At 46.9% G+C, this 24,898-nt stretch overlaps 1 protein-coding gene across 1 annotated transcript in view; it reads left to right on the forward strand.

Moving 5' to 3' along the window:
- The first annotated feature begins 463 nt into the window (after positions 1–463).
- The window catches only part of LOC146193450 (uncharacterized), a 32,675-nt gene continuing 8,240 nt past the window's right edge, over positions 464–24,898 (forward strand). The window contains exon 1 of the mRNA XM_084600554.1: positions 464–1,017. Coding sequence (XP_084456680.1) covers positions 464–1,017 — 554 coding nt within the window. The remainder of the gene's footprint in view (positions 1,018–24,898) is intronic.

Raw genomic sequence — 24,898 nt, forward strand, 5'->3', positions numbered from 1 at the left:
CAGCTCATGGGCGGTACCGGCATCTTTCTCGTATGGAAGCACTTAGTTTGAAGAAGATAAAACAAGGCTACCGAAAGCAAAATGCATAGAAACATTGTTTGACGGGATCAGAAAAGGTCCAGCAGGATGTGGGCGAAGGCAACAAAAATAAGAAATATTGCTCTCCGTGACGTCATCAACGAGCTTCTCCGCAGTCCTTCAGTACAGTGAGTAGAAGCTCAAATTTTAATTTTCGATTACGTCATCAGTTTTAATTGTAACGCAAAATGTTTGGTTTGGTTTCTGGGGTTTAACGTCCCAAAGCAACTCAGGCTATGAGAAACGCTGTAGATCAAAACTACTTTGAAACCATTACATACAGTCCACAAAGATTTCAGTTTTTTAATATCGCATAATTTTCGAAAAGTGATGCAGATGTCCTTTATGGCAACATTGGCCATGATCATTGCTTTTATTTCCAGACATGACCAACGTTCCTCGTGATTGCGTGCCGAAAGCCCGAGACAAAAGAAGAAAGAAGACCGTGCAGGTTGTGTCCGACTCGTCCTTCCTAGGCTTTCCATATTTCGGGTCCAACTTCTGCTGTAGCCTCGTCCACAGCATCAAAGACTTGGCATGTATGGCGTCCTGCCCGCGAAAGCAGCGGGTCGGCGGCAGAGAGGTGCTCGTCGAACATCGCCAGGCGAGCTGTCGCCACGCCTTGTTCGTGGCCTGCATGTCCACCGTGAGTGGCGTGTTGGCCTGCGTGGTTCCGCTGGCCGTCAGCTGGTTGCAGCACAAGAGCAAGAATCAAGAATATACCCGACTCTACACCGATGTCCGCCGCTCTGTGGACCCGAACGTAAACCCCTGCGACGACTTCCACCGACATGTGTGCGCCGGCTGGGGGAGCGTTATCACACCGTTCCAGACGTACAAGTACCGGGCAGCCATGGTCACCCGCAACGTGTTGCTTTTGCGGGACGACGGGCCTGCGGGACATGCAGCTGGACACAAGGCGAATCAGCTTTTCGAGAGGTGAGCAAGTCTTATTCTACAACCCATCTACATCACCGGTTTACCTCGAAAAAACCAAACGTGCAAGATTTATTTGGGGATGGTTAAATAACAGGCCCTCATTGCGTTTGACGCTAAGGAATCAACCTTCTACGACTTGCCTTCATTGTGGAGCTGCAATAAGCTTTTGATCATCCAATATTACAAATTTATTCAATTGCGTATTCATGCTGCTAGCCTCTTAGAGATGCGGTTACAGAAATAGGCAAACGTGAACACAAAACCACGCAGAAAAAAAAACGGGCAGATAAACTTACATGCTAGACACTTCGGTCATTCTTTTAACACCATCTCCCTCTAGCAACTGTGAACCTTCTCCTGCTTTGATTGATGGCTGTCTGCTAGGCTATCACTGCATTGTAGAAAAGAAACAAAAACATCCTAGCGTTTCTGTTCAATGGATAGAAAAAGCAAACATTGGATTATTTCCCTTTTACTTCGATTAACGCCTAAGTGTTTATTAAACGTCACGTACTAAAATCGCGTTCACTTGGTAACGAATTCACGCCGTTGCTGTCAGAAGATCGCCTCAGCGAAAGAAGGCGGTTCAGTATTTTGAAATTCGAATGTTCCGCTAAACTACACGGGCGCAAGAAACAACAACAAAAGGAACAAGGCAAGCGTCTGGCACAGCAGTTCACTCGCCCTCTTTTATTCACTTGCCTCGATTTCATGTGGAAATCAGTCTCCAACTCTGGTGCTATCTCTCTCGTTTTGCAGCGCACGGTCAGAGGAGTGCAAAAGGAGGGGGCAGATGGCAGAGAGAAGAGGCTGTGGTGGATGGCTCTATTCTGGCCACCTGGGGTTGATATAAGCCATGCTTCTCGCGTTTGACCATTCGAGTCAAATACGCCAGCAAGCGTTGTTGCTGTCTTCTTAGTTTTATGGACACACTCAGAAACTTTTTGGATACTCAGAGTTTTTTTCTTGAGCTCCTCATATGATTGGGATAGCTCTTCCGGCTGTCTAATCAGATCCGCCGTTTCAACTTGTAAATCTGGTGCTCCATTTCGCAGCGTGAGCGTTAGCGTTTCATCTCCTAAGATTCATCGGTGCTTACCTGGGGAATTGCAATTTTGTGGTCTCCGCTTGCGCTACGTTAGAGTGCACACGCAGAGCGGAATATTGCTATGAATTCCCGAGGCACTGAAGCTACTGACATCGTCGCAGTGTGAAGTCATGCTTCACGCGAAGAGCGCATAGCAAATAAAATAAATAATTGGAATATGGCCGCGAACGTAATTCGCGGTCGGCGCGCAGGTCAGCTTCCTTGGCCGCTGCCATAAACAACTAAGTTATCGGCACAGTTTAACAGTAGCAAATCATGACCACGCAGGGACTTGCACGTGCAAACCAAAATTTGAACGCACGGTCGCTTAACAATCCAGCGGCTAACGTTCGTAGTCGTATGTTTTAGGGCAATCCCTTAAGGTGTAACAAATATGTAATAAAGAAATAATCACTCATTACCATCCACTCAATGCCAGCGATATGCGGCTACAGGGAAAGATGTGCAGCTTTTTACACTAAGAAAGGTCTGATTAGCTGCATGTTTCCTTTGTAGCAGTACGGCTATGCTCGGGTCGATGGTAATGATTTATTAGTCGCTTGTTCCAGATTCCTAATAGGCCGACGCGGATCTTTGACGTAAGCAATATGCTGTGTCGCTCCTTTCGCTGCTGTCACCAGGCTCGGCCGACTAGGATGGAAAGAAGGCTTAGCGCCCATAGGAATACGTGGAAGCAAGAAATTCAAAGCAATTTCTGATTCCACACTGCGCGTGTGGTGCCATTCGGTGCGTAGTTACTATCAACACTGTCGAACACATTGTTAAACTTGCTCGGTGCGCGGCTAATCTACTGTACTGACGGCACACATTCATGTTTTATTTCATCGTTAAGAAACAAAATGTAGCAGTCTCGCTCTGTTACCCTGTCTCTTTCGGTTACTAGTTGTCTTCTGTTTGGCAGGCGTGATAGTTACCAACGGCCGCTTCTCTTTGTACCAGACAGAGCCCTTTGATTCGGTCCTCTTTTTGGTGGCGATAAAACACATTGCCAACATTTTAAATATAAAGCTTTCCACTGGCGTATTAATTAGAAGTTAAGTTGTACAGAATGCGCGCCGTTGAGACGGACAGACAGAACTGCATCGTCAAAAGCCCCTTCTCTCGCTGCCAACAGTTTGCAGAAACCTTGCAGTCATTCGCTTTAGGTACAAATGCAAAATCTATCACCGAAACAAAGAAGATAAAAAAGTGAAACTGCCCTCAAAGACTCGATAACAGTAGACGTGTCCCGTGAAATTGTACCGTAAGTGCAGTAGATTTGGCGTGCATCGAGCTGGAGGGCCGCACAGGTGCCGGCGAGCGCCAGCAACTTCCTCTAGCCCCACAGTTCGGAAAAAGCCCCGCCTCCCACGAAGCAAACGCTTAGGCAGTCATTAGCCGAATATTGGACACTCATGCGCCTATTTATCAACGAGCGTAGTCTCGACGCAATCATATGGCAGCCTAGTGACGCCAAAGCTGTTTTAAAACAGTGCTCCGGCATCTCCCAAAATTTTGTCCATGATTGCACGTGATGCGACACTGGATTCTATTCACGCATTAAGGAAATACAATACCGCCTACGCGTTTGAAAGCGAAAGCTCGCTCGCGCAGGGACATCCGATTCGAAAGTGCGCGCAGCGATAGGTCACGTGGTGTAGAAAAAAAGAAGTAATTAGGTTGGTTGGAATACCTAATCGCAGCATAATCGCAGCAGAATAGCAAATCTCACATTACATAGAAATGCAATGTTGACTGCGATTTCCTGATGACAGGAAAAGTAGAAAGGTAGCCTTGAAAATCAATATGCAGAAGAGTAAGGTAATGTTCAACAGCCTCGGGAAGGAACAGCAGTTTACATTAGGTAGCGAAGTACTGGATGCAGTAGGCGAATATGTCTACTTAGGACAGATAGTAACCGCAGATCTGGACCATAAAAAGGAAATAACAAGAAGAATAAGATTGGGATGGAGCTCATTTGGCAAGCCCTCGCAGATTATGACTAGCAGCTTACCGGTATCGCTCAAGAGGAAAGTATACAACATTGCATCTTACTTGTACTCACCTATGGGGCTGAAATATGCAGGCTAACGAAGAGTATTCTACCACGGCCGCTCGATGGAAGCGCACTAGGTGCTGCCTGCTACGTCGCCCGAAACCGACTGGAGGCACCCTAGTCGCCCCCGACGCGGCGCCACCGTTCGGGGACAGCCGCGTGCGGAGAGCTGCACCTGGCTGCGCTTTCAGAAAGCTGTCGGCGTGGTATAAGCCTTTTATTTTAAGGATATAAGAGATCCGCTTCGCACAATTTGGCAACACGAATTAGTATATATACTGTCATGTCTAGTGTGGACATGTCAGCAGGGATGTATATTGCAGTGTGCCCCGAAAAACTTAATGTGACGGTGGTTCAAGGCTACTCGATTGGAGAGCTCACATTACCGTGATGTTGCATTCGGATCCAGTTGTTCGTCACATTAAAATGTGACCCGGCTGTGAACAATTCGAAGCTGTTCAGCTGCCATGGTATCCTAATGCATAACCACTTAATTAACTATGTCGCGAATTCCGTGTGTCATTTTTATGCCATTTACTTATTCCTGCATACAGCTTTTATACACAAATTTATGTCAACCTGTTCTAAGCTGACAGTGCTATCCAACAAAAAAAATAATCCAACTATGAGCAACCTCTGTGAAAATGCGACATGTAACCAACCTTTCTATCTCATTCTGACAAATGTTAAGGTGGAAATATAAAGATGTTTATTAGGTTAAATCTAGATGATAACCTGGGACCTTCGACTCAGTTGGAGACCTTAAACTTTTGTACGCCAGAACACTATCCGTCATGGCTTCCCGCATTTTGCATGACCGAACTAAGCGCGCTTCATAGAGCCGGTCTGCCTCAAGGTGCTACGTATATGCGCCGAAAGTTTTTGTTACTATTTTTATTGGCTACTCGTAAACCCATACAATTTCGCTGGTTTTTAATTTTCAATGGAAGAACGCGCAACAAGTGTTCCTGTTGTGAAACAGCTGCGATCACAAGAATGTTCACGCTTCAGAGCGCAACTGCAGCCAACATTCAGCGAGCAGCCGAGTACGCTTAATAAATGGCCACACAAAAAAGGAAGAAAATTACCAATCGCAGATAGAAAACCTTTCTTGAGAGAGGTTTATGCCATAGCCCTAAACGTTGCTCTACTGTTGAGTTCACATTTCCAGCCCAGCTCGCTATCAATGGGTGCAGCAACTTAACGATATCTTGCATAGCGCCTCAGCATGGGCACGATCATTGTTTTCATAGATTAGCTGCAGGTATTGTGTACAGTGAGAAAAAATGATAAAATCAAAAGTTTACACAGCTTGCTACTTCGCCGGACCTTTTCAGACTTCATCATCCTTTTAATGATGGTGCTCGTAAGCTGACAATGCTTGATTACTTCCTTTGCGGGGTACACCAAGCCTCCACTGTCCTTAGTTTTCATTAACCTGTAACTGGTCCAGTTGACTCATCTTTCCTGCAACAGGCTCTTGCACGAGTGACATGTCACCTCAAAACCATTACCAAATATCGCATAAATTAAGCAACAACCTGATAGTGGTAAACAAAACTTGGGGTTCCTAAATCTCCTTGCAGAGCCTCGTTGGAGTAGCCGCACTTTGCTACCTGTTTATTCACCGTATCCCGTAATTGCTGCCTCTGTCGCATATCATTAGAATGCATCCTTAAGCCGCCGCGTTATATGAAATAGCACCCTACAGATAGCTATATAAAGCCCCTCTTTACCGAAGCCGTACGAACGTGCCCTATAGGTGTATAGTGTGCCTGAATTGTGATCTAAGGGTCCCACTTTCAATAATTCCCATTTCACCCTTACATCTTATTGACTCTCTCTCGTTTGGCAGCTCCTGTCACATTGAACATGTCATGTGTTCTCATTGCGCCAAAGGTTTCTGGCCATATCACTAACTAAAGTGCCTCTTACCAGAGAGGTATTTTTCCAACTTTCCGCCGACCGAGCGGGCGCCGGATTTTTATTGGAACAGGGCTTTTCTCTTTATCGCGTCGGCCCAAACAGTCTCAAGAGTATAAGCAAATGTTGTATGCACAGGCTCCTTTGCTTGCAAGGCCACTCAGACTAGCCCGACAAAATTTAGAACAAATTGTATGCTTATATAAAAACCCCTTCTTACCTGTTTCTGATGTATCCTCGCAACATAACCGGCGAGGAAAGCTTCCGGTGCTACCTCATCGTGTTTATCTGCTTCACAACACATCGTTAAAAATCTTTGTTCACTGGCCAGCTCCATGGTAACTGAATAGGTTAAACAACGTGAAGGGAACACAGGAAACGAGGACGACACAACTAACGTGGTTGTGCCGTCCTCTTCTCCTGTGTTCCTGTCACGTTGTTTGCACTGTTAACCTATAATTAATCACCAACAAGTCCAATGTGCTGCCCCTTGTAGGAAATTCAACGGTAGCTGATAGGGCATTGTGCTTCAGCATCTGGACTTTTTAACCTCAGCGCCACTTTCATTTCAGCGGAAGCGAGTGCATTTCCACTCCTCGCCGCTGCCTTTGCCTGAAGCGAGCTCAGCAGATAAAATTAGAGGGTCTCTTAGATGTCTCTTAAGCGGAGGACGGCGAAAGCCTACCCTTCTCCTATCATTTGCCTCTCATCGTTTGCCACAGTTCGTCATTTCAAGTCGTCGTTTGGTTGGTTTGGTTGGTTGGTTTGTGGGGTTTAACGTCCCAAAGCAACTCAGGCTATGAGAGACGCCGTAGTGGAGGACTCCGGAAATTTCGACCACCTGGGGTTCTTTAACGTGCGCTGACATCGCACAGCACACGGACGCCTTTCTTTTCGCCTCCACTGAAAAGCTGCCGCCGAGGCCGGGATTCGATCCCGCGTCGTTGGGAACAGTAGTCGAGCGTCGTAACCACTGCGCCACCCCGGCGGGGTCGTCGTTTGGTATATTAGTCGTTTCCCAGTCATGATGAGTCTGCCTGCGTAGTTATTGTAGCCCTACCACTGATATCTAAGCAGGTTACTCATTTAGAATCAGCAGTGGTCATTACATGTCGTCGTTTCACATATTAGTCATTTCGTAGTTATGAGCAGTAATGATGAGTAATGCCTAGCTATTATAGTCATTACCACACATCGCTAAGCACTTTTACACATTTCTAATCAGTTGCAGTCATTACATGTCGCAGTTTGATATACTGGTCATTACAAATCATTTTAGTCATTATTAATCATTATTAGTCATTAGCATTAGTCAGTACCTCTATCAATGTCTATTTATAACTTTTATTGATTACCTATCACCATCAATCATTTTAATTTTTAATCTCCCTCCTTGCACATCCGCTTTTGCGACTGACACACCAATGCACAGATGCGACGCCAGATTACAGGCACAGCTTCTGCGCACAGATTTTCGCTCCATGAGCCTAGAACGGCTTTCATTTCAAAAACAAACGCATCCCGTCTCAACGTTAACGTGCTTGCACACGCGCACAGAAAAAGGTTTGCGTTTACCACGCAGACACGAGGCGAACGCGTCCAGAAAGGAAGCAAACCGCGCGCTCAGAGCCGGCGACCCCGGCGGCGACGTGTCCCCGAACAGTGGCGCCCTCAGCAGAAATAGTGGGCGCAACTGTAAACTCCCCAAGGACGCGCTTGCCCATTGACGGCGGCGCGACGCAGCAGGCCACATCCAGTATGCTTCCATCGAGCGGCCGTGATTCTACTTAGGGACAATGCGGAGGGCTATGGAACCAGAAATGGTAGGGGTAACGTTAAGAGATAGGAAGCATGCAGAGTGGGTCAGAGAAATAACTCAAGTTACCGACATTCTAGTGGAAATTAAGAAGAAGAAATGGGCATGGGCAGGACATGTAGTGCGAAGAGAGGATAAGTCATCATCATCATCATCATCATCATCAGCCTGATTATACCCACTGCAGGGCGAAGGCCTCTCCCATATCTCTCCACTTAACCCGGTTCTGTGCTAGCTGCATCCACTTGACCCCTGCGAACTTCTTAATCTCATCCGCCCACCTAACTTTCTGCCGCCCCCTGCTACGCTTTCCTTCCCTTGGAATCCAGTTTGTTACCCTCAGCGACCATCGGTTATCCTCTCTTCGCACTACATGTCCTGCCCATGTCCATTTCTTCTTCTTAATTTCCACTAGAATGTCGTTAACTTGAGTTATTTCTCTGACCCACTCTGCACGCTTTCTATCTCTTAATGTTACCCCTACCATTTTTCGTTCCATAGCCCTCTGGGTTGTCCTCAACTTAAGTAGAACTCTCTTGGTTAGCCTCCACGTTTCAGCCCCATAGGTGAGTACAGGCAAGATGCAACTGTTGTATACTTTCCTCTTGAGCGATACCGGTAAGCTGCTAGTCATAATCTGCGAGTGCTTGCCAAATGCGCTCCATCCCAATCTTATTCTTCTTGTTATTTCCTTTTCATGGTCCGGATCTGCGGTTACTACCTGTCCTAAGTAGATATATTCGCCTACTACTTCCAGTATTTCGCTACCTAATGTAAACTCCTGTTCCTTCCCGAGGCTGTTGAACATTACCTTAGTCTTCTGCATATTGATTTTCAAGCCTACCTTTATACTTTTCCTGTCTAGGTCATCAATCATTATTTGCAGTTCATCTCCCGAGTTGCTTAGCAAGGCAATGTCATCAGCAAATCGCAGATTACTGAGGTATTCTCCATCTACCCTTATCCCTAACTGCTCCCATTCCAAGTCTCTGAATACTTCCTCTAAACAAGCTGTGAATAGTACTGGGGAGATTGTGTCTCCTTGCCTAACACCTTTCTTTATGGGAATTTTGTTACTTTCTTTATGCAGAACTATGGTTGCTGTGCAGCCACTATATATATCTTCCAGCACTTTCACGTACGGCTCGTCTACCCCCTGATTTCGCAATGCCTGCATCACCGCTGAGGTTTCAACTGAGTCAAATGCTTTTTCGTAATCAATGAATGCTATGTATAAGGGCTGGTTATATTCCGAGCATTTTTCTATCACCTGATTGATGGTATGGATATGATCGATAGTAGAGTACCGTTTCCGAAACCCTGCTTGATCCTTTGCTTGATTGCAGTCTAAGGTTGTCCTGACTCTATTAGCGATTACCTTAGTAAATACCTTATACGTAACAGACAGTAAGCTGATTGGTCTGTAATTTTTAAGGTCCTTAGAGTCCCCTTTCTTGTGAATGAGGATAATGTTTGCATTCTTCCATGCTTCCGGTACCGTCGATGACACCAGGCACTGCGTATACAGGGTGGCCAGTTTTTCTAGCACGACATCCCCCCCGTCCTTCAGCAAATCTGTAGTTATCTGATCCTCTCCAGCTGATTTCCCCCTTTTCATAGTTTCTAGTGCTTTCTTGACCTCGTCCTTCGTCACTGGTGGAACGTCTGACTGTTTTTCCCTACCGCCAATCTCATTACGGTCCTGACTACTTTGGCTACTGTAGAGATCTGTATAGAACTCCTCGGCTACTTTGACTATCTTGTCCATATTAGTGATGACGTTGCCCGCCTTGTCCCTTATCGCATACATCTGGTTTTTGCCTATGCCCAATTTCTTCTTTACCGCTTTAAGGCTTCCCCCGTTCTTTACAGCATGCTCAATTTTCCCCATGTTATACTTTCTTATATCGGCCACCTTGCGCTTATTGATTAGCTTTGATATCTCGGCCAATTCGATCTGGTCTGTTGGATTGGAAGCTTTCATACTCTGCCGTTTCTTAATCAAATCTTTCGTCTCCTTAGACAGCTTACCGGTATCCTTTCTAACTATCCTACCGCCTACTTCTACCGCGCACTCAGTAATGATATCTCTGAAATTATTGTTCCTTGCCTCTAGGGTAATGTCGCCATCCTCAGTTAGAGCTGAATACCTATTCTGTAGCGAGATCCTGAACTCTTCTGCCCTCCCCCTCACCGCTAATTCGTTGATGGGTTTCTTCCTTACTAATATATTGCGTTCCTTCTTCAGATTTAGAGGATAAGTGATGGTCGCTTAGTGTAACAAACTGAATTCCAAGGGAACGAAAGCACAGCATGGGGCGACAGAAAGTTAGGTGGGTGGATAAGGTTAAGAAGTTCGCAGGGGCCAAATGGATGCAGCTAGCACAGAACCGGGCTAATTGGAGAAATATGGGAGAGGCCTTCGCCCTCCACTGGGTATAGTCAGGCTGATGATGATGGGGATGATTATTATGATTATGAATATCTAATGCTTAATTAGACTAGCAGATGCATGTCTGCTAGGCAACAGAATGGTACGCTACCACCGAGAGCGTGCGGGAAGAACTGCTGGGTTATAATGTCCTCAGTAGTTCTTTACCCAATCATGAAATTATTGTGGAAATTTTAGACGGTGTGTAAGATTACAAACTAGAAATGTGTTCTGTCTCGCATATCACTATAATATGTACATACCTTGTTTGCAATAAACAACACTGCATCCGGAATATACTGCGCTGACGACACTGCCATTTGATACCTTATCAGAAAACTAACATCATTCCAGCAGCTCTCAGATGACATAAACATTGACACAGAAACATTCTGCTAGACTATAAAAATGTTGGGTCGTATTCCATTACTAATCATGTGCATACCAAGACTATGAAAGAACCTAAACATAGTCCATGTACAACTCGAGCCCTAATGCATGTAAACTGCAGCCGTACAGCATCTATCACAAAGAACAGTGGCAAGGTGAACTTCGGTAATCACAGATTTGAGATAAAGAATAACAGCAGCTAAATATTTTACTTAAAAAATACGCTGTCGTGTTCTTTAAAAGATGCTCCTCATAAGATCCGCCCTCAAATAGACAAAATCATCAAATGAATGCCAAGCGCCTCCGCAGGAAATCCGAAATATTGCAACCGCGCTGAATGACTATTGTTTTATAGTTTTACTACACACAACGCAAATACGCCCCGCGCTACCTTGTGCTGAGGAAATTATCTAGAACATCTTACTGTAACAGAAGCGTGAGTCCTAAACCTTTTACTAAACATAGACGCAAAAAAGGTAGCAGGGCAGGATAGGATGTACCCAGTATAATGTTTTAGCGCGGGTATGCCGAATGGGTAGCAAAATTGGTAGTAATACGCCTTAATAAGTCCTTCTCATCACGCACCCTTCCTACAGAGTAAAAAATAGCGGAAGTACAGCAATACAAAACAGGAAAAAAATTAGATTCTTCAGATTGCTAACCAATCTCACTAGCGAGCAGAGTATGCAATTTTAAGCACATTATCTTAAAACACAAAACAGCCTACGTTGAAGAACAAATAATAAAACATTTTCAGCACGGGTTTCGCAATGGAATTTCTACAATCATGCTTCTAGTCGACTGACACATGATATATTATCAGGTATTTATCAATACAAAAAAATTATCAAACTGAAATCAACTTAAGGACCTGGCACCACGTAAACTGACCGTACTCACTTCGTCGAAGTTAGCAACGTGAAATCCGCAACAGCTAGTGTAACATCTGGTGTACCACAAAAACGTGTTTTAACCTCAGTATTGTATGTAATTTTATAAACGACTTACCCGATAGTATCTCTCACAATAATAAACTTTTTGACGAAGTCTGTGTACTTTACCACGACATTAACTCTGTCAATGAGGGTATAGGTTTAAATAACGCTTTAACAGCAAGGAACAGGTGGTGGGAGAATGGCAGATGCCTAATAAAACAATCACCTTTCTTCATACCTAGATAGAAACATCGATCACTTTTTCAGTAGACATTAGGCAACATGTCTCTTGTATCGGTGAATACATATATTTAGACATAGCACTGACCTCTGACTTCAGATGGGATTATCATGTTAACAATGTCACATCAACCGTCTTAATACAGGTATTTTCTTTTACGGGATAATCAAACTGGCATCATCCTGAAAAGAAATACTTGAATATAAACATTTCTGAGGTCAGTTCTCGAATATTCTAACGTTGTTTGGTTTCCTTTCACTAACAAGGTGGTTAAACAGTTAGTAGGAGACCCCTTTATGGATCACTGCCTTGTCGTGGCGGAGGGGCTTGCGAAACTCGATGAAGTCGTGAGCTATGCTGTGTAGGGCCACCCAAGATAGACAGGTCCCGGCAGAGAGTTCTGACAAGATGTGATTCACTGGAGAAGGTTGTGGCAACCCACTCCAGTATTTCCTGCCAAGAAAACCCTATGACCAGTCACAATAGCATTAATAATATGGCACCGGAAGATGAGCCCCCCAGGTTGGAAGGCGTCCCACATGTTACTCAGGATGAACAAAGGGCAATTCCTAGTAGCTCCAGGACGAATGAAGCGGCTGGGCTAAAGCCAAAAGGACGCTCAGTTGTGGATGTGTCGGGAAGCGACCGGAAAGTCCGATGTTGCAAGGAGATATATCACATAGCAACATGGAATGTAAGATCTATGACGCAAGGTAAACTGGATGTCGTCAAGCGAGAAACGGACCGATTGAACATTTATATATTGGGTATCAGCCAGCTCAAGTGAACCGGAATGGGAGAATTTAATTCCGGCGACCATTATGTATTTTATTGTAGGCACGAATCTAGGAGAAGGAATGGAGTCGCTCTTATAGTAAACAGAAGAATGGGCAAAACAGTGCTAGGGTACAACCCCAAAAACGACCGAATTATTTCACTTCGGATCTAAGGTCACCCTTTCAACATAACAGTTATCCAAGTCTATGCACCAACCACTACTGCTGAAGAAGCTGACGTTGAGAGGTTTTATGCTGACCTGCAATGCCGTTTAGACCGCACTCCATCATCAGACGTCCTTTTTCTCATAGGAGACTGGAATGCTAAGGTGGGGAGTGAAGAAATATCCGGAATTACAGGCAAGTTCGGTCTTGGTGAGCCAAATGAAGCTGGGCAGAGGCTAGTAGAGTTTTGTCAAGATAACAACCTGACCATAGCGAATACTCATTTTCAGCAGCACAAGAGACGCCTGTACACATGGACTTCACCGGACGGTCGTAGATTGATTATATTGTTACGAAGGGGGTAAGACGTCGGAGCGCTGAACTACAAGACGATAGGGTAGGGAGCTCAGCTGGTCAACGGCAGCGCGTCCGGCACGAGAGTCCTTTTTCAACGTCTTTCTCCTTCACTTGTCTTCTAAACTTCATCTTCTTCCATACTGTTACATTTTCCCCCTTTGCAGACGAAGCCCCCCGGGCGAGGTAGTTATTCGTTTCCACGAGAGTGACACGGCTTCATCCGGGCGACATGGGCAACTTCAGTTCTGACTGAACGACGACCACTTGCTGTCATACGTGCTATTTGGTAGTTCACTTCACTGACGCGTTCAAGCACAACGTAAGGGCCAGCGTAATGCGCCAACATTTTCTGCGCTAAACCACGCTTTCGGAGAGGTCGCCAAAGCCACACTAAATCTCCAGGGGCGTAAGACACATGGTTATGCCGGCTGTCGTACCGAGCTTTTGAACGCTCTTGAGAAGCGAGAATTCGCAAACGGGCGAGACGGCGAGCTTCTTCGGCTCGACAAAGAGTTTCCGCAATGCATGGTTCATCATGGACGGAGTAAGGAAGAATGGTATCTAGACAATACCGAGGAGGACGGGCGTATAGCAGGAAGAACGGGCTGTAGCCAGTAGTCTCATGGGTTGCGGTGTTGAATGCAAACGTTATAAATGGCAGTATAGTATCCCAATTCTTGTGGTCAGATGCGATGTACATAGATAGCATGTTTGTGAGTGTGCGGTTTGTGCGCTCCGTCAAGCCGTTGGTTTGAGGGTGATATGGTGTGGAATGCCGAAAATGCGACGCACACAAACGAAGAAGCTCTTCCACAACATCTGCCATAAACTGGCGACCTCGGTCACTGATGATCACTCGCGGAGGTCCATGGCGGAGGATCACAGAACGGAGCAAGAACAGGGACACGTGGTGAGCGGTGGCTGAAGGAAGAGCTGCCGTTTCGCAGTAGCGGGTGAGGTAGTCGGCACAAACCACGATCCAACGATTTCCGTCGGATGACTTCGGGAAGGGACCCATAAGGTCGATTCCGATTTTCTCAAATGCGCCACGTGGTGGAGTCACAGGATGCAGCAGGCCCTGTGGCGTGGACGTAGGGCGTTTGTGTCGTTGGCACTCAGTGCAGCTCGCCACATATCGCTCAGTTGTCTGGCGCATCTTTGGCCAATAAAACCGGTCGCGGGCACGATGGAGCGTTCTTGCAGAGCCCAGGTGACCGGAAGTGGGGTCGTCGTGCATGGCGCGTAAGATGCACGAGCGGTAGCTCTCGGGAATCACAAGCAGAAAATTCGTACCGGTGCTTGAGTAAGCCTTTTTGTACAAAAGGCCATCACGGAGACAAAATGGGCTGGAAGCAGTGGAATCCCGCGCCTCCGCAAGCAGGGGCTCGAGGCTTATGTCGGTCTCTTGCGCAGTCCGCAGAGCCGAGGCGTCGGGAAACTCGGGCACGACGGAGGCGATGTAATGATCGAAATCACCAGAGTCACATTCGGTCGTAGGAAGAGGAAGGCGTAAAAGACAGTCTGCATCGGCGTGTTTGCGGCCACTCTTGTACGAAACAGTGAAGTCGTACTCTTGCAGACGAAGGGCCCAGCGTGCCAGACGACCAGATGGATCATGAAGGTTGACAAGCCAACACAGGGCATGATGGTCCGTCACAACCGTGAAATGGCGTCCATATAGGTAGCACCGAAACCGCTGAACAGCGAAAACTACAGCGAGACACTCCTGCTCCGTAACAGTGTAGTTACGCTCAGGTTTGCTGAGGGAATGGCTTGCATACGCAATTACATGCTCGCCTGTTGTCGAACGTTGCACAAGCACAGCGCCAACACCAATCCCACTTGCATCAGTGTGGACTTCAGTCGGAGCGGAGGGGTTGAAGTGCCGTAGTATGGGATGTGACGTAAGCAGAAACTTTAGTTGGCGGAAAGACGCGTCGCAATCTGAGGTCCAGTCGAAAGGGACGTCCTTTTGTAGAAGGGATGTCAGAGGGTAGGCGACGTCGGCAAACCTTGGGATGAATCGTCGAAAGTAGGAACACAGGCCCAGAAAACTGCGGAGCTCCTTTTGAGTCTGTGGTCGTTGGAATGCTGCAACTGCTGCAGTCTTCTGTGGATCTGGCCGAACTCCATCGCGGTCGACGAGATGCCTGAGTACCAGCGCTTGACGTTCACCAAAACGGCACTTTTTAGAATTCAGGACAAGGCCAGCCTTCTGTAGGCAATCTAACACAACAGCGAGTCGCGTGTTATGTTCAGTAAAAGTCCGGCCAAAAATAACAACATCGTCTAAATAGCACATGCAGATTTCCCACTTGAGGCCACGAAGTATTGTGTCCATAAATCTTTCAAATGTGGCCGGCGCATTACATAGACCGAAGGGCATCACGTTAAATTCAAATAGGCCGTCCGGGGTAACAAATGCAGTTTTTTCCTTGTCAGCATGATCCATCGGAATCTGCCAATAACCCGATCGCAAATCAACTGAAGAGAAATAAGACGCGGAAAAAAGGCAATCTATGGCATCGTCGATGCGTGGTACAGGATACACATCCTTTTTAGTGATGGAGTTGAGGCGACGATAGTCAATGCAGAACCTCCATGTTCCGTCTTTTTTCTTTACCAATATCACGGGAGCAGCCCAAGGACTGGAGGATTCCTGTATTACGCCCCTGTTCAACATGTCTTGAACTTGCTCGGTGATGATCTTACGCTCTGATGATGACACACGGTACGGCTTTTGACGGATCGGATGGGCAGATCCCGTGTCAATCCTGTGGCGTGCGCGCGACAGCGGAAAACGTTGCGAGCCGTTGGACTGCGTGAAATCAAAGACGGATAGGTGCTGGGACAAGAGGTTCTTCAATATCTGTCGTTGTGAGGTGTTCAACGATGCGCTGATCATCGGAAGAAGCTTTTCGTCAGCAGGTGAGTTAGTAGCGGGGTTGTCTAGGGAAGGAGTAACGACAGCTACACAATTCGGGAGAGTTGCGCTACATGAAGCTAGTTTGGAACCCGCTGGAAAAACAACTGGTTCCGATGAGCAATTTATAGTCCACAGTCCGGTACGGCCCTCTTTCACGCGAACCAAACAATGCGGCACTAACGCATTTTTCTTTACGCACTGTAAATTAAGAGGCGCCACAGTAGCCTCAAAAGAGTCGTTAATAGCACGGGAGCAGGACACCTGGACACACACTGCTGAATGTGGCGGTATGACGACTTCATCACACACACACAAAACGTCTTCATAATTTGATGTCTCTTCCAAAAGTTCACGAGGAAGAGAACCACTAACACTTAGCTCTCCCGTTCGACAGTCAACTGTAGCGCCGCACATACGCAGGAAGTCAATTCCCAAGATTACGTCATGTGTAGATCGGGGCAGTACTGCAAACTCCGCCGGAAACACTGTGCCCCCCAAGGAAACTTTAACGCTGCATACCCCAACCGGATACAATAACTCTCCACTTACTCCATAAAAATTTGAAGTTTTGTCCCAAACAAACATAACTTTGTTCTTCAAAAGGTTCTTAAAATTTAAACTCATTACTGAAACTGTAGCACCAGTGTCTACCAACGCCATCGTTGGCAAACCATCAACAATCACATTGACCTTGTTCTTTAACATGAACACAGACGGAGGAATAATAGGTAGCAGCGCACATTGTCCAGCGACCTCACCTCCATTGGCCGCGCTGGCTAGTTTTCCTGCGTTGGTGGTGGAGATCGGCGCCGTGGAGACGGGGAGCGGCGCGCACGAAATGACGGAGGTGGTGTCACACTACGGTCAGACGCTGGCGAATGGCTGCGGTGCCCTTCGTTTTGAAAACGGCCCCTCCGGGAAGGATGTTCTGGCCGATAGTTGTCGATGTAGGGCTGGACGATGCGTCGGTTCGGTGCCGTCGGGGGATTCCGAAATGATGTGCGCCGATTACAGTAGCGGGAAATGTGACCCGCGGCACCACACCGGTAGCACACCGGAAGAGGTCGCTGAAAAAGTGGCGTGTCAGCTGGTTCCTGCATGGTAGGCCGCGACGAATATCCGGATGGTGGTTCCGGAACGATGTAGTTGTCCGGCGGTCGGCGCGATGTACGACTGGAGTAAGAGCGAGGATCTGTACGCTGATGGCAAGAGAATTGTTGGAAATTCTCTTCAGGCCTTGGTCGCGGAGTGTATAGGTCTTCGCGGCAGACAAAGTCGGTGACATTCGCGGACATCGGCGGGCACGCACCCCCACAAGTTGGACGAGCATATACGTCCCCTCCGTAGCCATTGGGCCGGACAAGCTGCTCACGTCGTGACATCTCATCTCGAACAATTTCACGGATGGCGCACAGGAGGCTTTGAGATGGCGACTCTTCAATGCTAGCCACTGTAGTCACATTTGCTAGCCGTCCAAATTTCGGTGTAATGCGGCGAGTCTTTAGGGCCTCGAATGTTCGGCAGTGCCGGATAACGTCAGAGACCGAACTCAAGTTTTCCTTGGCAATTAGGAAGTGGTAGACATCTTCCGCAATGCCCTTGAGCAGATGGCCTACCTTATCATCTTCAGTCATCCTGCTGTCGACGGTCTTGCACAACTTGAGTATGGCCTCTATGTAGGTGGTGCAGGTTTCTCCGGCTGCCTGGGCCCTCTGAGCAAGTGTCTGCTCTGCCTGTTTCTTCTTTGCAGCTAGGTCACCGAAACATTCCTTGATGGCTTCGACAAAGCTTTCCCAAGTTGTCAGGGAGTCCTCGTGGTTCTCATACCACATCAAGGCGGTTTGCGTCAAAAAAAAAGACTACATTGGCAAGTTTAGCCACTGAATCCCAGCGGTTATAGCGGCTCACACGTTCATAATGAGTGAGCCAGTCATCAACATCTTCCCCTGCTTGGCCGGCAAAGGAACGAGGCTCGCGAAATGGTAGCGACGCATTCGTGGTGGTCGGCGGCGCATCGCGAGACGAGGGTAGAGGGTCCCGTGTTGATGTTCGGGGCTGCTCGGTAGTCTGCTGCATTCTTGTTGAAAAGGGTGGGAGACCAGCGAGGCGACGGCTCCGACGAAGCTCCAGCGATTGAGGATGCGTCTTGAGGGTAGTCGTACCCCGCACCTGACCACCAATTTGTTACGAAGGGGGTAAGACGTCGGAGCGCTGAACTACAAGACGATAGGGTAGGGAGCTCAGCTGGTCAACGGCAGCGCGTCCGGCACGAGAGTCCTTTTTCAACGTCTTTCTCCTTCACTTGTCTTCTAAACTTCATCTTCTTCCATACTGTTACAATATGTTTTGCCGGCAGAGATGGAGAAGCGCTATACAAGCAGTAAAAACAAGGCCTGGGGCCGATTGTGGCACCGATCATCAGCTTCTTGTTGCCAAATTTAAGCTTCGATTGCGGAAAACTCAAAACACTAGAAGGCCTTTCAGGTGTGATCTGGATCAAATTCCATCAGAATATGCTGTGGAAGTGAAGAATCGATTTCAAGAATCGATTGAGGAAAACGCAGAAACCTAGAAGGCCTTTCAGGTATTATCTGGATCAAATTCCATCAGAAGATGCTGTGGAAGTGACGAATCGATTTCAAGAATTAAATCTAGAAGACAGAGAGCCTGAAGAGATGTGGACTGATGATCGTTATATAACACAAGAAGTTGTTACCAAGGTAGTTCCAAAGCAAAAGAAATACAAAAAAGCAAACTGGTTATCTGAAGAGGCTTTGCAAATAGCTGAGAAAAGGGGGATGGCAAAAGTTATGGGGGAAAGAGAAAGATACAAGGTTCTCAATGCGGATTTTCAGAAAATAGCAAGAAGAAATAAGAATGCCTTCCTGAACATACAGTGCCAAGCAGTTGAGGACAACAGCCAATTGAGGAACAAAAAAGCTCTGTATAAGACAATCAAAGATATCAAAGGAATCTTCTGTGCTAAGCTGGGCGTGATAAAGTACAAACGAGACAGGGACCTCACTGAAGCCTCAGAGATAAAGAAGAGGTGGCAGGATTACACAGCAGAACTGTACAAGAAGGACCCGGGTGCATAAACCCAATATAAGACGGTTGTGATTACTGATCTCGAGCCGGGCATCCTGAAGAGTGAAGTTGAATGGGCCTTAGCCAGCCTTGCTACGAACAAAGCTAGCGGAATTGATGGCATTCCAGCTGAGTTGGTTCAAAACCTCAACCGTGACGCCGCTGTTAACGTTCTGTATGCATTATGTCAGCAAATTTGGACATTCCTGCAGTGGCCACTGGATTGGAGGAGGTCAGTTTACATCCCCATTCCAAAGAAAGGCAATGCCAAAGATTGTTCCAACTACCGCACCATCGCGCTTATTTCGCATGCCAGCAAGGTGATGTTGAAAATCCTCCAAGGTAGGCCGCAGCAGTATGTGGATCGGGAGCTTCCAGACGTGCAAGCTGGGTTTCGAAAGGGCAGAGGAACTAGAGACCAGATTGCTAGCATTCGCTGGATCATGGAGAAAGCAAGACAGTTTCAGAAACCCATCTTCTGCTTTATTGATGCCCCGCCGGGGTGGTACAGTGGTAAGACGCCCGACTACTGTCCGGAGTTCCCGGGTTCGAACCCGTCCTCGGCGGCTTCGTTTCGATGGAGGCGAAACGAAGTGGCGTCCGTGTGCTGTGCGATGTCAGCGCACGTTAAAGATCCCCAGGTGGTCGAAATTACTCCGTAGCCCTCTACTACGGCTCCCCTTTCTCTCTTTCAACCTTCACTGCCACCTTCATCCCCTCCCTTACGGCGCGGTTCAGGTGTCCCCATAGCAAGTGTGACAGATACTGCGCCTTTCCCTTCTTGTGAACCAATTATTATTATTATTATTATTATTATTATTATTATTATTATTATTATTATTATTATTATTATTATTATTATTATTATTATTATTATTATTATTATTAATATTATTATTATTATTATTATTATTGTTATTATTATTATTATTATTATTATTATTACTATTATTATTATTATTATTATTATTATTATTATTATTATTATTATTATTATTATTATTATTATTATTATTATTATTATTATTATTATTATTATTATTATTATTATTATTATTGATTATGCGAAAGCGTTTGACTGCGTAGGTCACAGCAGATTGTGGCAAGCTCTCCAAGAGATAGGAGTTCCAATTTACCTCATCTGTCTCCTCAGGAAGCTGCATGAAAGGCAAGAGGCCACAGTCAGAACTGGTCATGGTCTTACTGATTAGTTTCCGATTGAGAAAGGAGTGAGACAAGGCTGCATACTGTCTCCCTGCCTATTTAACCTATATGCTGAGTGCATCATCTGGAAGACCGGTCTGGACGAGTCTTCAGCTGGAGTGAACATTGCTGGGAAACGTATCAACAACCTTAGATATGCGGATGATATCACTTTAATGGCTGAAAGGGAAGTGGAACTCAAGAGACTTCTGATGCGCGTACAATAAGAGAGTGAGAAGTTTGGGCTTAAACTGAACAATAAAAAGACAAAGATCATGGCGTCTTGCCCTATCAAGTCTCGGAGCATCAAGAGACAAGAAGTGGAAGCTGTGACAGATTTTCTCTTCTTGGGCTCCAAAATTGCCCCTGAAGGAGACTGCAGCCATGAAATTAGCAGACGCCTGCTTCTGGAAAAGAAAGCCATGGCTAGCCTTGACCGCCTAGTACAGAACAGAGACAGTACACTGCCAACCAAGATCCGTATAATTCGTGCTATGGTCTTTCCAGTTGTGATGTATGGATGCGAGAGTTGGACTGTGAAGAAGGCTGACCGCCGAAAACGTGACGCGTTTGAACTCTGGGGCTACCGGAGACTCTTGAGAGTTCCTTGGACGACCAGAAGATCAAATCAGTCGATATTGTCGACCATAAACCCTGACTGATCATTGGAGGGTCAAATTCTAAAGTTAAAGCTCAGCTACTTTGGTCATCTGATGAGAAGAGAGGAGTCGCTGGAGACAAATTTGATGTTAGGAAAGGTTGAGGGTCACCGGAGAAGGGGTAGGCAGCGACCGCAATGGTTAAATGGCATCCTCGAGGCGCTGCAGATGAAGTATGTGATGTTAGGAAGATAGTGAAAGACCAGAAAGCTAGGCGTGATATGTTCCATAGGGTCCATACATACATATATGTATGTATGTTCCATACATATATATATATATATATACCGGGTGTCCCAGCTAACTTGAACCAAGGGTTACAAAATAATATATTTGAGGTAGGTCAGTGAAACCAGTTGCATTCAACTACCAGTCTGCTTGCGCGCTACAGGCAATTTTTTGTTTTGCAATTAGTTAATTGGCTAATTATGTTAATTTTTCTAATTCAATAAATATTCACCTTAGACCAAAATGTGAATTAGAAAGTTGTGGAGCACCTTCAGAAACCCCCATTCCATTAATTGCGATAAAGAAAGTCTCACGTGTATCTTTTTTTCCGGGCTCGAAAGAAAGCCCGCGAAATACAAATAATACCACATGACTAGCGCATTTGAGCGCAGCGATCGTGGTGCTCTCAGTCGTGGTTTGAGCGAACGAAATCAGATGCGGCCGTGACCCGATGGTCCCGTTGCAGCGGCAGGCAGAAATGTTGGCGATGGTTGGAGCGAGGTCGAGTCGTCACCGCGATCTTGGCCAGGCCTGTGCACCGCAGCAGCCTACATCACGACAGGCGGATGACGATAAAGAACCGGCAAATGAAGGTGCAGCGCTAATTTTATTCGAGTCACATGTCATTTCGCCCCTTTACCCAAGCCTGCATGCGCAGATTCAGTGGCTGATACCTTATCGCTCAGCCGTTTGCCGTAAAGTTCGCTGATGGGAGAGAAGGAGGGCTTGTTGGAATCCCGGTGGTGTCGGCTCGCCGCTCACGGTGCTACTTGCACCATCACGTGGGCCGGCTGTCGGACGCGGGCGAAGAAGTCATCGCAGGCATATCGGCCTGCCGCTTTAACGGGGCAAAGGAGACACGGCCGCAGCTAATTTCGTTCGCTCAAACCACGACTGAGAGCACCACAATCGCGGCGCACAAATGCACTAGTCACGTGGTATTATTTGTATTTCGCGGGCTTTGTTTTGAGCCCAGAAAAAAAGATACACGTGAGACTTTCTTTATCGCAATTAATGGAATGGGGGTTTCTGAAGGTGCTCTACAAGTTTCCAATTCACATGTTTGGTCTAAAGTCGATATTTAATCAATTAGAAAAATTAACATAATTAGCTAATTAAGTAATTGCAAAACAAAAAATCGCCTGTAGTGCGCAAGGAGGCTGGCAGTTGAATGCAATTGGTTTCACTGACCTACCTCAAATATATTATTTTGTATCCCTTGGTTCAAGTTAGTTGGGACACCCGGTATATATATTGTTACGTCAGTTATGCTGCGCCGTGCAGTGTTGCGCATGTGCAAGAGGACAAAGTGGACGGTTGCGCTTGTGAAAAATGAGAACGAGGTGATGGCGCGTAGACTCGTTCGGGGACAAGCTTTGCTGAGACTGCTTGAGACTACGTAATTTTCATGCATTCCCCGAATATACATGGTGGAGTGTGCGGGTTATTCCTGGAACCTTGCGAACATCATCGACGAAGCAGACACTTGGCCGGGCTCCCTCCTGACTTCACAGCCATGGCAAGCCACGACCACGACAGAGAAAGTCACTCCTCCCACTCAACCGTCCAGCTCGTGGCCGCATCAGCGGGAGCCCAGAACATTTTCTGGTCTGGCCGATGAGGATGTCAAGGATGGCTGATGCACTACAAACGTGTCAGTTACAATCGCTGGGGTTCGGCCATGCAACTTGCGAACGTGGTATTCTCTCTGGCCGGCACGGCTCTGCTGTCGTTTGAGAACCACGAAGACAACCTTTCTACTTAGGACAAGTTTGTGGAAAAGATAACAGTTTGTGGAAGTTATAACCAACTATTCTGGGGAGTCCACATCAAAGAGACGCAAGGCTGAGCAAACCCTTTCCCAGCGAGCACAGTTACCTGGAAAGACTTGCACGACATACACAGAGGAAGTCCTGAAGCTCTGCCGCATTGTTAATAGACGCATGCCCGAAGAAGACAAGGTTGGCCATCTCTCAAAAGGATTCGCCGTAGATGTTTATAATTTCCTTATCACAAAAGAAACCCTAGCCAGTAATTCGGACGTTATCCAGTACTGCCGTACATTTGAATCTTTAGAAATGCGGTGTATTGTGACCAAATTTGGACGCCTCTACAACGTCCCAACACTTGCTAGCGTTAGCTATACTGTCCACGACGATCTCGCCTCTCTGGTACGCAGAGTTGAGTGAAGTGCTGGCCAAGCACCTGCAAGGCGCCGACGCGCGACCTGTGTACTCGGAATGCGCAATTCAGCCACAACAGGCTGAACATCCCGCCTCGTGGGCTTGTCAACCAGCACTTCCGCGCTACTCCTACGACAATGAGCGCGCCTATTCGCCTCTGACCAGCCGCTTTCCTACACATTCAAACGTGCGTCATGCAGCTCCCATCGTCTTTCAACCACCGTCGAATTCCTCCGAATGCAGCGTCTACGCTTTTCGTGAGTCGCCCGCTTGTTACAACTGCGGCCGCCGCGGACACATAGCGTGGTTTTGTCAACGCCGGCGACAGCAGTCATCGCGTTCTTGGACCCGCCCTTGGGCAGGTTTCCGTGATCACGACCGCATTTAGTGGCGTCAACCTCGTCCACTACAGCCTCGCCCGGGCGTCTTTCGCAGTGCCTCTCCCGCTTCTGACCGCAGCTTCACACCACCACCCCCGCGCCGAGTACGGTCCCCGTCCCCAAGTCGATTCTTGCCTACGCTACCATCGGGAAACTAGCAGAAGCGACCGATGGAGGTGAGGTCGCGAAACGATCATCTTCGCCAATTCCTCTGCCAACTGTGATGTTGAAGAACAAAGTGCATGTTACTGTAAATGGTGTGACTTTGGTGGATACTGGTGCCACAATTTTCGTGATGAGTCTCGGTTTTAAAAATCGCCTTGGACCGACAATAATGTTCGCTTTGGACCGAAGTGCCAGCTTTCGTGGCGTTGGGGGAGAACATTTGCGTCCAGTGGGTCTCTGCTGCGTGTCAGTGGTCTTTGCTAGGGGAAATTTTCTTGTTGAATTTGTAGTTTTAGCAATAGCCACACATGATGTTATTCTCGGAATTTATTTTCTGCGCGATTGTGGAGCAACGGTCGATTGCGCAGCCGGCGAAATTTCTCTGCGCCGCAATATTCTGTCTGCGTTTGTAGAGGAGACACCTAGCTCTAGTGACGGTGCATTTTATGTCTCCAACGATGTAGTGTTACCTTCTATGGCTGCAATGTTTGTGCCGGTATTTGTTGTGTTTGTTGAAGCTGACATGAACAATGCCGTGAAGAAAAATTTACTAATGCCCCGTGCCGTCGTCGACGTCGTAGATGGGTGTGCCCTCTTGTGGACTGTAAACATTTTGTCAGAACCCATGTGTTTACCATCCGGCCTCAGGTTGGCTACATTTGACGGCTACGAGGTCCTTTCTATTCGGTCTGTGTCTCCTCATCCGCACCATCGTGTGGATCCTGATTACAGCGCGAATATAACCCGGATGATAAACAAATCGCTTTCGTCATCCGACCAACAAGAGTTATGTGAAGTTCTGGCACTTTACGCCTCTGTGTTTGACTTTGCTCAGGAAGCCGATTTTTCTGTTCCGCCAAATTCACGTATGCC

This window comes from Amblyomma maculatum, chromosome 4 (genome assembly GCF_055883805.1).
Source record: "Amblyomma maculatum isolate TAMU_Amacu chromosome 4, ASM5588380v1, whole genome shotgun sequence".
Taxonomy (NCBI): domain Eukaryota; kingdom Metazoa; phylum Arthropoda; class Arachnida; order Ixodida; family Ixodidae; genus Amblyomma; species Amblyomma maculatum.